Genomic DNA, 13,110 nt, shown 5'->3' with positions numbered 1-13,110 from the left:
ATCACCCTTGTCCACAAGTTTGTTGAAACCCTCAAAGAATTCTAATAGATTGGTGAAGAATGGTTGATTCTAACCTCAAATGCCTGAAAATTATGCTAGAAGGTCAATGGGATTTATCACCTAATGCTTCAAATGGAAAAGAACTTAAACTGATTCTATGTACAGTAGAATCTCAGAGTTATGAACTAACTGGTCAACCACCTAATTTGGAACTGGAAGTATGCAATCAGGCAGCAACAGACACAAACAAAAAGTACAGTATTGTGTTAAATGTAAACTACTAAAAAAATAAAGGGAACATTTTAAAAAAAAAGATTTTACAAGGTAAGGAAACTGTTTCTGTGCTTGTTTCATTTAAATTCAGATGGTTAAAAGCATTTTTCTGCATAGTAAAGTTCCGAGTTGTATTAAGTCAATGTTCAGTTGTAAACTTTTGAAAAAACCACCATAATGTTTTGTTCAGTTATAACATTTCAGAGTTACAAACAACCTCCAATCCTAAGGTGTTCGTAACACTGAGATTCTACTGTATCTAAATTAAAAACACATTCCATTTTGAACCTACAGTATTTAAGTGCCTCTGGCGTTGGATCTATGTGCCTCCAGACAGTGTAACCCAGCTAAGGAGAAGCACATTCATTCAGCATTTCTCAGTTCAGTGGCAAATATAGAAATCTGTGTTCAGCTGACATATACCAGCAAGATCCTTTCCAGAATAACAATCACAATCACTAATACAAAGAGATGTGAGGGATTATGACACAGAAATAATGATATTAAGCTTCATATCCCACCTTTATCCCATATGGATCCTAAAAAGTATTTACAAAACTTTATTAATAAACTATGCAACAGCTGCCCCAAACAGCCCTTCTGGACAAAAACTGAAGGAGAATGTACCCAAATGAAATTTCAGGGGGGAATTTTAGGTAGGCAGGTTTCTGGCACTTAGAAAGCAACTAGCACGGGATGACCTGCAAACCAGGCATTTCCTAGGCATAGTCTAATTCTGAGTACCTCTCAGGAGGTCGTTCTGTTTCAGGAAAGTATGAGAACCACCTGGTACTCAAATCAGAAGCTGTTTTCAAAGCTTGGCTTCTTCTACCAGTCTATAAAAAGCTACTCTGGGCGCCAAGCCAGAGTTCTGAAGATTCACAGGATCTAGCCTGTCCTAGCTCTAATAATTCATCATAGCTTCTTTGGCAGGCTAGCCTAATCAGCTTCTGAAAATGAGTCAAGTTAACTATTAGAGACTATGCTGACTAGCTCTCACACACTTACAGTCTCACCACACAAAAAAGGCATAAGCTACAAAACACCAGGAGTGAAGTGATGATAGATACAGTGCAGTGAAGGGGCAGATGTGTGAAAAAAGCCAAGGCTAAAGAACCTGTGCTTTTAGACACCGAGATGTGATGAGATGCATTAGAACTGCAGAGGAGGAGCATAATTAATTTCATAAAATGCTTGGTGTATTTTTGAAATGAGCAACTGAATCTCATCTCACATGGCTATGACCAATTTGATCTTCAGCCAAATTTTGCTTTCTGTAACTCCCATTTTATCATACACAGAGCAAAGGGTGTGGCAAGGGAGTCCTGCATGCCAAGTCAATTCACTCTCAAATGATCAGCCACCCAAGTTAACAAATCCAGTACAGCCACACTTTCTAGAAGACTTACTACTTGTGGTTTGAGAGCTGGACTGGAAGACAGGAACAGAATTCTAATTCTGATACTACCTCTTCTATGGCCTCTGGCAAGTGACTCAAACCAAAATTATCAGAAGTGGGGACCTATCTTGGCCACCTTATTTTAAACACTTTGGGCCTGATTTTCAGAGATGTTGAGCATTTAATTCAATTGGAGCTGTAGGCGCTCAGCATTCTGGAGAAACAGGTCCGAATGTCTCAAGCTGACTACCCAAATATTGAGGCACTCAAAAATCAAAGTCATTTTTGGAAGTCTGAACCTCTGCTTCCCCAGTAAAATGAGCTAATAATACATATCCATGTGGGAGGAGGTTGGGAATAAGTTAACACTCATTAAATGCTTTGTGGATGAAAAAAAAATCCAGACTATTTAGGATATAGCACTTTTCAATTGCAAAAATGTACTGTATATAACAAGTAACTTTTCATTGTAAAGATGCCTTGAAATCGAAAAAGTAGCCCAAATTAGTTTAAGTAACTCAATATTCTTTGTGAAGTAGGAACTCTCCCACCAATGCCAAGTTAACAGTGTGCAGCCTGCATGCACTGTTGAGAAGAGGCCTTTCCACTAAGGCTCCCCCATTGAAATCTACAAGGGCCCCCCCTGTGCTGCTGCTGTCATAGCAACAAAAACTGTATCCCTGCATATGGAGTCTGGTAGTTCTAAAATAGCCCCTGCTGCACAAAGCGCCTGTGTTTGGAGTAGCTTGGGGAGGGAGGGGGTGTGCTTTTGTGAAATGGTTTATTTTAGAACTACCGGACCCCATTTTCAGCACTACACTGTCTGTTTCTATGACAGCAGCAGCCAAGCAGTCAGGGCCCTTATAGAGTTCAATGGCAATGTGCTAGTGGTAAGTCCTGTTCACGACAGCATCTACAGACGCCACACTATTAACTGGAGGGAGAAAAACAAAAACAGACAGGGAAATATTTTGAAGATTTTCTCTGCTATTTTTTATGGAATTAAGATAAAATTACTAGGATGAATACCCTTGGGGGTGCACTGTATTAAAAATATAATTGTGTATGTGTTGTGACATTGTATGTACCTTCTCTAGTAGGAAGGGGGATGCTAATGAACTTCATCCATTATAAGACTTGGACACCGTACCCCACCCCCAAGAGATATACATATAAACTAGTTCAAAGTGAATTCTCCAGACACCAAGAGATAAAGAAGAGACTTTTGGATAAAAAGCCTGGGTTTAATGTGCCTTCTTCCTGACACACAGAGGGCCCAATCCTTAGGGAAAGATTGGAAGGACTGGGTTTACTAAGGCCTCATAAGACTGAGTACTCGTTCTGAGCTGGAGCTGTGAATGAACTAGTAACCCCAGGAAACCTGTTAGGGTGGAGGAGGGGGTTGAAGGACTTATCCTTCCAGAATCCATGTTAGGAACTGGGGAGTTCCAGGTAAACTGTAGGTTCTTTTATTGTTTTTAATATGTCTTCTCTGTATTGCTTTTTACCTTATGAATAAATTAGGCTTGCTTAGAAAGAACTGCACAGTAACTTATAACTGTTGACAATCATTCTGTTATCAATCTCTGAAGAGAAAGCAAGCAGGTCTGTTTAGACTGACTGTCTTTGCTGGAAATACTGTGAAGGTAGGGAACTTCCAGGGAGGATGGAGCTAGGCTGTTCTCAGTGGTGGCAGATGACAGAACAAGGAGCAACGGTCTCAAGTTGCAGTGGGGAAGGTCTAGGTTGGATATTAGGAAAAAAAATTTCCCTAGGAGGGTGGTGAAGCACTGGAATAGGTTACCTAAGGAGATGGTGGAATCTCCATCCTTAGAGGTTTTTAAGGCCCGGCTTGACAAAGTCCTGACTGGGATGATTTAGTTGGGGTTGGTCCTGCTTTGAGCAGGGGTTGGACTAGATGACTTCCTGAGGTCCCTTCCAACCCTAATATTCTATGATTCTGTGTTCAGCCTGGATGTACCCTAGTCAGAAGGGAGTGAGATGCAGGTCACCACCTAAGAGAGGCAATAGCTGGGGAACTGCAAGTCTGAGAGTGGATGCCGTTGCGGGACCACTGAGGGGAAATACAGGTGCATTGGCCCTGAACTGTGACAGTCACTTCATAGGCTATTTGAGGAAACAAATTGGTGCATGACTCATAACCAATGTTATTATATTTGATTCCTGCATTAGCTGATGCCTCCTTTTGTAACATCTATTATATGTTTGAACACCACCAAGGCCCTGACTTAAGCTAATGGAACGCTTTAAATTCAAGACTGATTGAATGTCTGTGTGTGGAGATTGCTGTGCACACGGCATACAAATGATGCAAGGTTTGGAAACATGCAATACCTAGGCTACACTGTCAGCTGTAAAGGTGTATTAAAAGTTCTCTTTCCATTTGATGGAACCACAATACAAACTACACTTGCCTTCATGAGTTTTGTTGTTAAAGGGCAAAAAGGGTGCAACAGGATGGCTCTAATTAAGTAGTTTTTGTACAGATCTAGGGCAGCAGAGGGAAGGAAGAAATTCACTGATTTTAATAATGTTGCAAGCTCCATCCACTCGGATACGTCTGGAAGTTATCTTTAGAAAAAATTTTGAGATTGCACAGTTTTGAAGAACTCTACAGCAAGGCTGAAAAAATTAGGTCTCCAGTATTTTTATTTTTTATACATCTCCAAAAGCTTGTAAGGCACTTTGAAAAATAAAATAAAGTCCAGTAAACAGTTAAGAAATCCCAGTATTTAGAATGAATGCGTCCAGGATGACTGAGTGTCTACAAAGTACACAGAAGGAATCATTTTTCACTCTCCTGTCTCAGAGGTGGAAGGCAAGGTTTGGAGGGGGCTTTTTGGAACAAGGTCAGTGCCCATTTATGTATTGACAAGTCACATAGGGAGTACCACAGAGAGGCAATGGTAAGACACACACTAAGAATTCTTAAAATTAGTCTAAATGTAGACTACTGGCAAATTGGCAGGAACCAGTGGCCTTGTAATTTGTATCCAAAGGAGCACAGTGCAGCTTTCCTGTTCCTTAACATAGAGGTGCAGCCCACACCAATTACAGGTCTCAGAATGCAAAGACAGGGATGGGCTTGTTTGACCTGCAGCTCACCCCATCCAGGGATCTCAAAGTGCTATAAAAATAATTAAGCCTCAGTTCCTTAGGAGGCAGGTCAATATCATCCATTTTACAGACTGTATATAGAAGGCACAGAGAGGGGGTAGTTCCGGTGACCACACAGTGAGTTACAGGCAGGAGATAGGGTTCAGTACAATCAGTGGAAATGTCCGTTAACCCTATATTGCATGATCCTTTCTTATGATGGGACCTCTCCGCCGAGCAGGGTGGGCTTCAAGCCTGCAGGCACCTCACATGTCCCTTATACCTGGCTCCCTCTGTGTATCTTTCAAGTCCTTTCCTCCACAAGGTCTCCTCTCAGGATCCATGTTCTCCCAAGGAGCCAACTCAAGTCATTTCAGTTAAGTGCTCCCCCATCCCCAAACAATTCTCTCCATTCCTTACAGGGGATTCCCTATGGGATCCAGGTGTGGACCAAAGCTTACCCTTGGTCATCCCCTCACTTCCATGCCCATCTGCCCCCACTCCTCCTTGAGGCCTTCCTTCCCCCCATGGCTTCCCCTCATCTGGTACCCCATCAACCCATGGCCCCTCATACTCACTTCCATAGACCCTTTTGCCCATGCACCCGTTGCCCACCTCCATCCCTTCACTTCCCTGGCCCCTCTTTGGGCCTCCCTCCATAGCTCCTTCACTTACTGCCCACCCGTGCCCCCACCCCCTCCTCACCCCACACTTCCTGATGCCCCTCCTCACCTCCATGGCCTCCCATACCCCCTCACTCCATACCGCCCAGCCCCTCCTCACCCCTATGGCTTCCTCCCCTCAGGTCCCCGCAGCCCCTTCTCATCCCATGGCCCCTCAGACTCACCTCCATGCCCCCCCTTTGCCCATGTACCTGCCCACCATGTACCCCTTGGACACCTCCACCCTCTCACCCCGTATGTGCCCCAGAACCCCACCCCACCCCATACCCCCCCTCACATATGCCCATAGAGCCCCCCTCACCCTATACCTTCCCTCAGCTCCATGGCCTCAGAGCCCCCCATACCCTCCCACCCCCATGTCCCCCCTCACCCCCTGCCCCTTACCCTCTTCACCCCCTGGCCTCCATGCCCCCCTCACCCCCCGAGACCCCCCTCACCTCCAAGCCCCCTCACCCTGTACCCCCAGGCCCCCCATGGCCCTCCATACCCACATGACCCCCCCACCCCATGTACCCCCATACCCCCACGACCCCCCCCACCCCATGTACCCCCCGTACCCCCATGACCCCCCTCACCCCCACAGCCCCCCACGACCCCCCTCACCCCATGTACCCCCCGTACCCCCATGACCCCCCTCACCCCCACAGCCCCCCACGACCCCCCTCACCCCATGTATCCCCCGTACCCCCATGACCCCCCCCACGACCCCCCCTCACCTCCATGGCCTGCCCCAGCTCCAGGTCGAAGGTGACCACACAGACACACTCCAGCCAGGCGGAGAAGCGGGCCCAGGGCATCGGGGAGGCCCCCGGGCCGGAGTCCCCACGGCCGCGGCGCCGGGGGTCGGCGGCGCTGCCCAGTGACAGCGCGTCCATGGCAGCGGCGGCGGCGGCGGCGACCTGCCCGCTCCCCGCCCCCCCCGTGCGCGTGCGCGTGCGCGTGTGGCCGTTACAGCCGCGCCCCGCCCGCCGCAGCGTCCCCTGCCGCACGGGAGGACCCTCTCCGCCGGCATCGACTATCGAGACAAGCCTCCAGGCAGCTAGAGCGGCCAGCGAGTCTGGCTGTGAGGCAGCCCCGCCCCCTACAGGCAGGGCGGGGCAGGGCAGGGGGGGAGGGGAGGGCACAGTGTGATGACTGACAGGGTCACTCAGGGGAGGGGGGGCAACATGAAAGGGGGGGGCTCTTACTGCCCTTGGCCTGCAAGCTAGGACGCCTGGGTTCTGTCCTTCCTCTGCCTCCTTCTCAGAGTGCGACCGCTCCCCCAGTCTGTGCCTCAGTTTACCATGCTCCACCAGGGGCTAACACGACTGCCCCCGATCACAGAGAACTGGCCCTTTCCTGGAAGGCATCAGGTGCCGTATAAATGCCAAGCCTGCCTCCGCGCCATTAACTATTCTCAAGGGCCCCACCGCTGCTCCAGAATGAACCAACTCCCGCAAGTAACAATTAACCGTGCGGAGGGGAGGGGAGAGGCGAGGCTTCTGCCTCACCAATGCCACGATGCCGCATTATGACAGCTGCGCCTCTTATTACACCACAGGACAAACCTACAGATGTGTCCACCACCTGTGTGGGGGCCCCGGGACTGGAATAACAGGCTGTAAAAGTGCAGCTCTGGTCAGAATTGACATGAATTGGCAGACTGGCGTGTAGAACCCATGACTGGCATAGCACGGCGTGCTGCTGACTTGAGGTGTGGTGGCAAAACTAAGCGTGGGAGGCTTTCACAGCATTGCCTCAACTCTATTTGGCTGCAGCCTCACATTAAAAAAAACGTAATCCAAAAACAACAAACCACCTAACGCAGGGGTGTCAAACATCCCTGATCTAACGTTCCTAGTTAAAAACAATTTGGAAAAGATCATCGCAAGGGAAGGTTTCCAAAACTGCTTGTGATGGTGCTTGGGAACAACCAGGCTGATTCAGCCCCCTCTGCCACTGGTGCCCTAATTAGAAGGAAGGGAAGAGGCTGAGTAACCCCTGCATGGGATGGGTTAACGAGAAGTGGCTGCTGGGCTTGTTAGGCCAGACTACAGAAAGGCTTCCAGGAAGGAAATAGGGGCCTAAACAGACAGCAGAGGGTGAGTTTTCCTTGATCCGTGGGTGGAGGAGAGAGGCTTCTGTTGCTGTTAGGCCAGAGTATGTATTAGTAGATGGTGGTGGGATAAGTTTGTAAATAAAGGGTACTGGTGAGTGCATGAAGCTGATGTCTGAGTATGATTTGTGGGTGCAGAGGACTAGAACGGTGGGGGCTGCATGAACTGGCTACATTGCTAATAAAAGGGACTTCAACACTCAAGAATTGGTGTAGTGCAGGAAGTCTTGTGAATTAAGATCAATTTCATCATTGAATCATAGCGGCTGGTAACATCTTCTGCCCATCCAGCTGCTGTTATATCCACTCTTCAGTGGATAGGCATTAACGAGGGAGTCTGAAAGTTGAAATAGTCTCCAGTCAGTATCCAAATAATAAATCTGGTATCTCAGAATACATCCAGTCTCTTTTAAACTAAGCTTATTCCTGGGTCTCTGCAGTATGTGGTAATGCATGAGAAAAAAAGACTGAAACTGGCTATACATAGAAAATGGCCAGCCTGTTTCCATTAAGATAAGTAAAATATGTAACTTGCACTAGTCTCTATGTACCACTTAAAGGTTTAAGTGGAATGTAAGTGGTACATAGGCCTTGTGAGACCCAGTTCCTGGGGTGAAAGTGTTGCAACATGTCAGAGGAATGAATGTTGAAAAGTAAATTTGATATTTTTAGTTCTTTCAGTTTAGTAATCTAAGGTATCATTAGTAGACATTTTTAGGTTTTAAAAAATGTAAATTCTATGGGGCAGAGTAGACTCTTTGTTATATGTTTGCACAGTTCTTAGCACACAGTGGGGCTGTGGCTTCTAAGCACTTCTGCTGTATAAATAATCCTCATTTGACCTTGTAATCAGGCCTGCTCTTTGCATGACTCTCTGAATGGTGGGGGAGTGAGACCGAGAGAAGCAGATCTTGAATACAGTTGAAATGAAAATGTTAAGATGGATGCTTGGAGATAAAAGGATGGATCATGTTCAGCATGAACAAAACAGGGGAAGAATAGTACCAATTCTAGAAAAGTTGCGGGAGTCCAGGATTGGATGGTTTGGGCATGTGACAAGAAGATTGGAAGAATATACAGGAAACAGGACATGAAACTCACTCCATGTCTACACTACAGAGTTACGTTGACTTAAATGATGTTAACAATCGTAAGTCATTTTAATAACCTCACTTGTGCACAGCCACACAATGCTCCCAGTGTCGGTGGAGCATGTCCACAGTAGTTGCTCTTGCATCGACAGTGTTGCATGGTGGGTAGCTATCCACTGTTCAACTCACCATCTTCTGTCACCCTCATCTTTGCACAGGAGGCTGTCATGGCTGCAGGAAAACCTGCTGGTGACTGCATTTGAGAAAAGCTGTTCTAGACAGACTGGAATGGGGGAAGAAGGACTTGAAGAGCCAACACCATATAAGATGGCGGAAAGGCTAGAAGAAAAAGATTTGATCTTGGGTTAGTAAACTGACATTCCCTGGCGTGAGAAGCTAAAAGGGTAAATCTGGAGTAAGTGGAGTTACTCCAGATTTACACCCTTGTAACCTGGAACAGAATCTGGCCCATTAACTAGAAACTGTATAAAAAATTAAACAAAGTAGTTTATTTTATTTATCCAGAGAGAGAGAGAGAGAAATCTCTTTACCAACACAAAAGAAAATTGGTGTCCTGTCCCCGGTACCTGTGTGTCCAAGATAGATACTGATTATGAGGCTTTAAACCTGAGCGTGACTGTTTGCCCGCCCTGTAATCTGAGCCCTGGAAGCTGTAACGGCCAAAGGAGACAACTGGAGATCACTCAGGATCTGTGCTGGCCTCATGCCCATTGTTGATCCTGCTTGAAGTGAAAGCACATATTTCGGTATTAATTGTGTCTTCTATCTATTATCTGTATGCTTCTTGGATGCTTGGATGCTTCTTGGATGCTTGGATTATCTGTATGCTTCTTGGATGCTACTAGAACTGTCATTACAGTCATTATACCTAGGGAGGTGGTGGAATCTCCATCCTTAGAGGTTTTTAAGCTGAGGCTTGACAAAGCCCTGGCTGGGATGGTATAGCTGAGGTTAGTCCTGCTTTGAGCCTGGGGTTGGACTAGATACCTCCTGAGGTCCCTTCCAACTCTATGATTCTATGATTCTATACTATTCTTACTCCCAGGAGTATTCGCAACAGCCCAGATATGTGTATGGTGGATACAGCTGTATGAGTTTCCCTGATAATAAGAGCAGAAGGCATTTCAAAGATGGGGAAAAAGCTGTTTGGCTACAGTTGCTGGTATTTTTGGTTCATATTGACTCCACTTTAATATTTTTCATCAGGCTCCTCAAATCCTTTCTCTAGAAATAAACGGGGATTTTAATTTTGTTAAATTCTTTTTTAAATTTGCTTCATTTCTCTTCCTCAATAACTCATCCCATATAGTTCTCAAGGGAGAAATTCTAGGGGGCCAACATCACTTTCATGCTATTTTGTGGTTTTAAGCGGGGCTTAAATGACACACCAGCCTTATGGTGGACCTCTACAGAATGGTGACTTCATTCAAAATTAATAAAATCATCTTAATACAGTAGGTTGGGTTGAACAGGTAAGCCCTCAACAATATGAAGAATAAAGCATCTTATCTTGGCCCCTTCCATTTATATATTACAACACAGTCTGTAATTATGTGATTGCATACTATGGTACTTCTCAAATAGTGTACCATAATACTTTTTTTCTGCAACCTTAGATGCATGTGTATCTGAGATCCTAGAATCAACAAATTACAGATTGTATTGTAATATTGTATGAAACAATTTGATCTCAGGGTTAAAGATGGTATCAGAATGCATACACACAATATCTGAAGTAGGATTTGGCATTCAAGCTTAACATTGATATTTCCTGACTTTTGAGGGGTTATGACAATTCTGAGGCTCTGCCCTTGAGTATTTCACTTTAATGTTGTATTAACATAGAGTTTTTACATTTGATTTCCCAGGTTTTTGTTAAAAGAAAACAAAGAAGGTGAGGTGTTGAAATGGAAATGAGCTTCCATGTAACGCAGACTTAAGCATCACAAGAGTTCTGCTCCTGGGGGATTTAGGAATTCTGTAGGAGAGAGCTGTAAAGAGCTCCTTTCCTGCAGTCAAGGTAAGCTCCTAAATTCTAGAGGACTAGGCCTCCCAAGAGTTCAATTCCCGTGAAGCATCTAAGTACCGTAGGTCCAGAGTTTTACTCCGATGAAGTTCCTAAATTCTGCTGGACCACATTTTTGCACCTTAGGTTCTGCAGAACTTAAGAGCATCACTGGACCAATCCTCACCAAAGCTCTGGCCTTGTTGAGCTGTTGTGCTTGTGATATTCCAGGGTGCAATCCAGACCAGTGAGTTATTAGTTTCCAAAGGATACCGCACAAGGCATATTTTATACAAAGATTATCACGATAACGTGTAGGATGTGAATACAGGGGTGCATTTGGTCACACTCCACCCCATACAAAGCTGCAAGAGGGTTAGCCATTGGTAGCAGGACAGAGCCCTCTTTTCTGGACAGCGTATTTGCAACCATGTTCTCTTTTACGTGCACAATTTCCATATCATATTCTTGGAGTATGAGATTCCATCTTTTGGAGTTGGAGCTTTTTAGTTTTGTGTGAGCAGACTAATGAAGAATGGTCAGTTAGTACCCTGAACTCTCCGTTATAAGATACGACCATAACTGCTTGACTGCCAACACCCTGGCAGGACACTTTCTCTCTGACAGAATAGTTCTGTTCAGTGGGTGTTACCCTGTTGCTTTCTTAAGCAAGAAATTATTTCTTGTTGTTCTCCCTTGACTGAATTAGTACAGCCCCTAAACCAGTGTCTGATGCATCTGTACACAGCTCAAACATTTTGTCAAAATCTGGACTAGCTAAAACAGGCTTTTCAGACACAATTTATCTTATCACAACCCTCTTCACATGCCTTTGACCATGCAACCTTGTTAGACTTTGTCTTTTTGTCTAGATTTGTGTCTAATATAGCAGAACTAAGTCTTATTCATTCAGCCACACTCTCTTAGAATTACTGTGACAAATCTATGGGTTTGGCTATCCTGTGGCTAACCACTAGGCCACACTCCATTCCCAGAATCAGGCACAGAGCCAAGGATTCTTGATCTCCAACATTCTATTCTGAGTTGTGCAGCCCACTGGCAAAATGGATGTCAAATCTCCGTCTAGTTACTAAGGCAGAGAAAAGCTAATTATCATACCTTTCACTCCAGTAGTAGAGGTCTGTTCTAGAGATTTGAAAGTCCAACATTCAAACTCTGCTGAGGACCATTGTGGGGATGTCCTTTTAGTTGCATCTGTTAAAAGTTGTTTCCAGTTTTAATTTTTTAAAAACGTTTATTTAACACTGCAAAGAAACATCCATAAAACCAGGTTTACACCATAGTTAAAAAAAATCTTGAAAATCTGTTAATGATGTGGTACAACATAAACTCCCACGTAGTGTTGTATGTTTTGGTTATTTGTCTAACAATTCAATTTGCTTGTCACATATTGCCAGGTTTGAATGTTGACACGTATGCTTTATAGAAGAAGTTTTGGTTGAGTTCTTAATTTACTTTGTTTCCTATTTTTGTAGATGTTGCCTAGTTTTTTAAGCTTTCACCAACATAAACAATTTGTTTTAATCAATTTTATTGATACTTGCCATTAGTTTGACCTCCTGCCATAATAAGTTCCATGGGTTTGGGTCTGTACATGTTTGGTTCATTAAAAAAATTATTTATATTTATTAGGGCTGTCAAATGATTAAAAAAATTAATCGCAAGATTTAAAAAAATCGCAACTAGGGACAAAATAGCAAAGTCTGCCACCATTTTCCAAGGGCGGGGGTCATGCAAGTTGATATCTCACTCCTACGGATGCAAGGGAGCATCTCCTGCTTACATGCGGCTTCAGACCGGGTCCTTATGCTGCTTGCCTGCGTGCCGCTTTGGTCCCTGTGCAAGTGATTGCTGATTGGCGTGAGAAAGTTTCCTACAACAGGGGAAGGAACAAAGCAGCTCTGCCATGGAACCTGCGGTAGAGGATGGGCGAGTACCTCCAGGAAAGTTTCCTAGAGATTTCTGGAGAATTCCTGTGAAATCTCAGTGTGCATTAACACACGGTTCTGCCGCACTGCACAGAGGAATGTGAAGCACACACAAACACAGCTAGTCTTGTACGTTTTTGTCCCTTAACCCAGTCCCAGCATATAACAAAGCGAAGGACAGCTCTACCTCATATCAGCATCAGCTCATCAAGAATGGCATCCAGCTCCTTATAGAAGTGGCAGGACTTTGGACAGCTTCCAAAATGATAGCTGGAGTTACTCACAGCTCTGAGAGATTGCCCTTCACTGCTATCTCCCTTTCCACCAAGCGTTTTCTGTGTGTTGTTAATTGGTATTTAATAAAAACATGCTCTCTGAAAAATAATCAATCTTTGTCTCCTACACCCACTGGTTGCTGCTGGAGTTAATAGACAGGGGCAATTAGAGCATTTGCAGACTACAAATCAGTCAGGAATC

At 44.9% G+C, this 13,110-nt stretch overlaps 1 protein-coding gene across 2 annotated transcripts in view; it reads right to left on the bottom strand.

Moving 5' to 3' along the window:
- DENND6B (DENN domain containing 6B) overlaps positions 1-6,379 on the bottom strand; it is a 36,174-nt gene extending 29,795 nt beyond the window's left edge. For both annotated transcript variants that reach the window (XM_067531422.1, XM_067531423.1), the window contains exon 1: positions 6,189-6,379. In XM_067531422.1, coding sequence (XP_067387523.1) covers positions 6,189-6,347 — 159 coding nt within the window. In that variant the 5' untranslated portion in view covers positions 6,348-6,379. The remainder of the gene's footprint in view (positions 1-6,188) is intronic.
- Positions 6,380-13,110: the final 6,731 nt, after the last annotated feature.

Source organism: Emydura macquarii, unplaced genomic scaffold (genome assembly GCF_026122565.2).
Source record: "Emydura macquarii macquarii isolate MOO-44397 ecotype Brisbane River unplaced genomic scaffold, CSIRO-AGI_Emac_v2 contig_3219, whole genome shotgun sequence".
Classification (NCBI taxonomy): Eukaryota; Metazoa; Chordata; order Testudines; family Chelidae; genus Emydura; species Emydura macquarii.
This window is presented reverse-complemented; position numbering and strand designations above follow the sequence as displayed.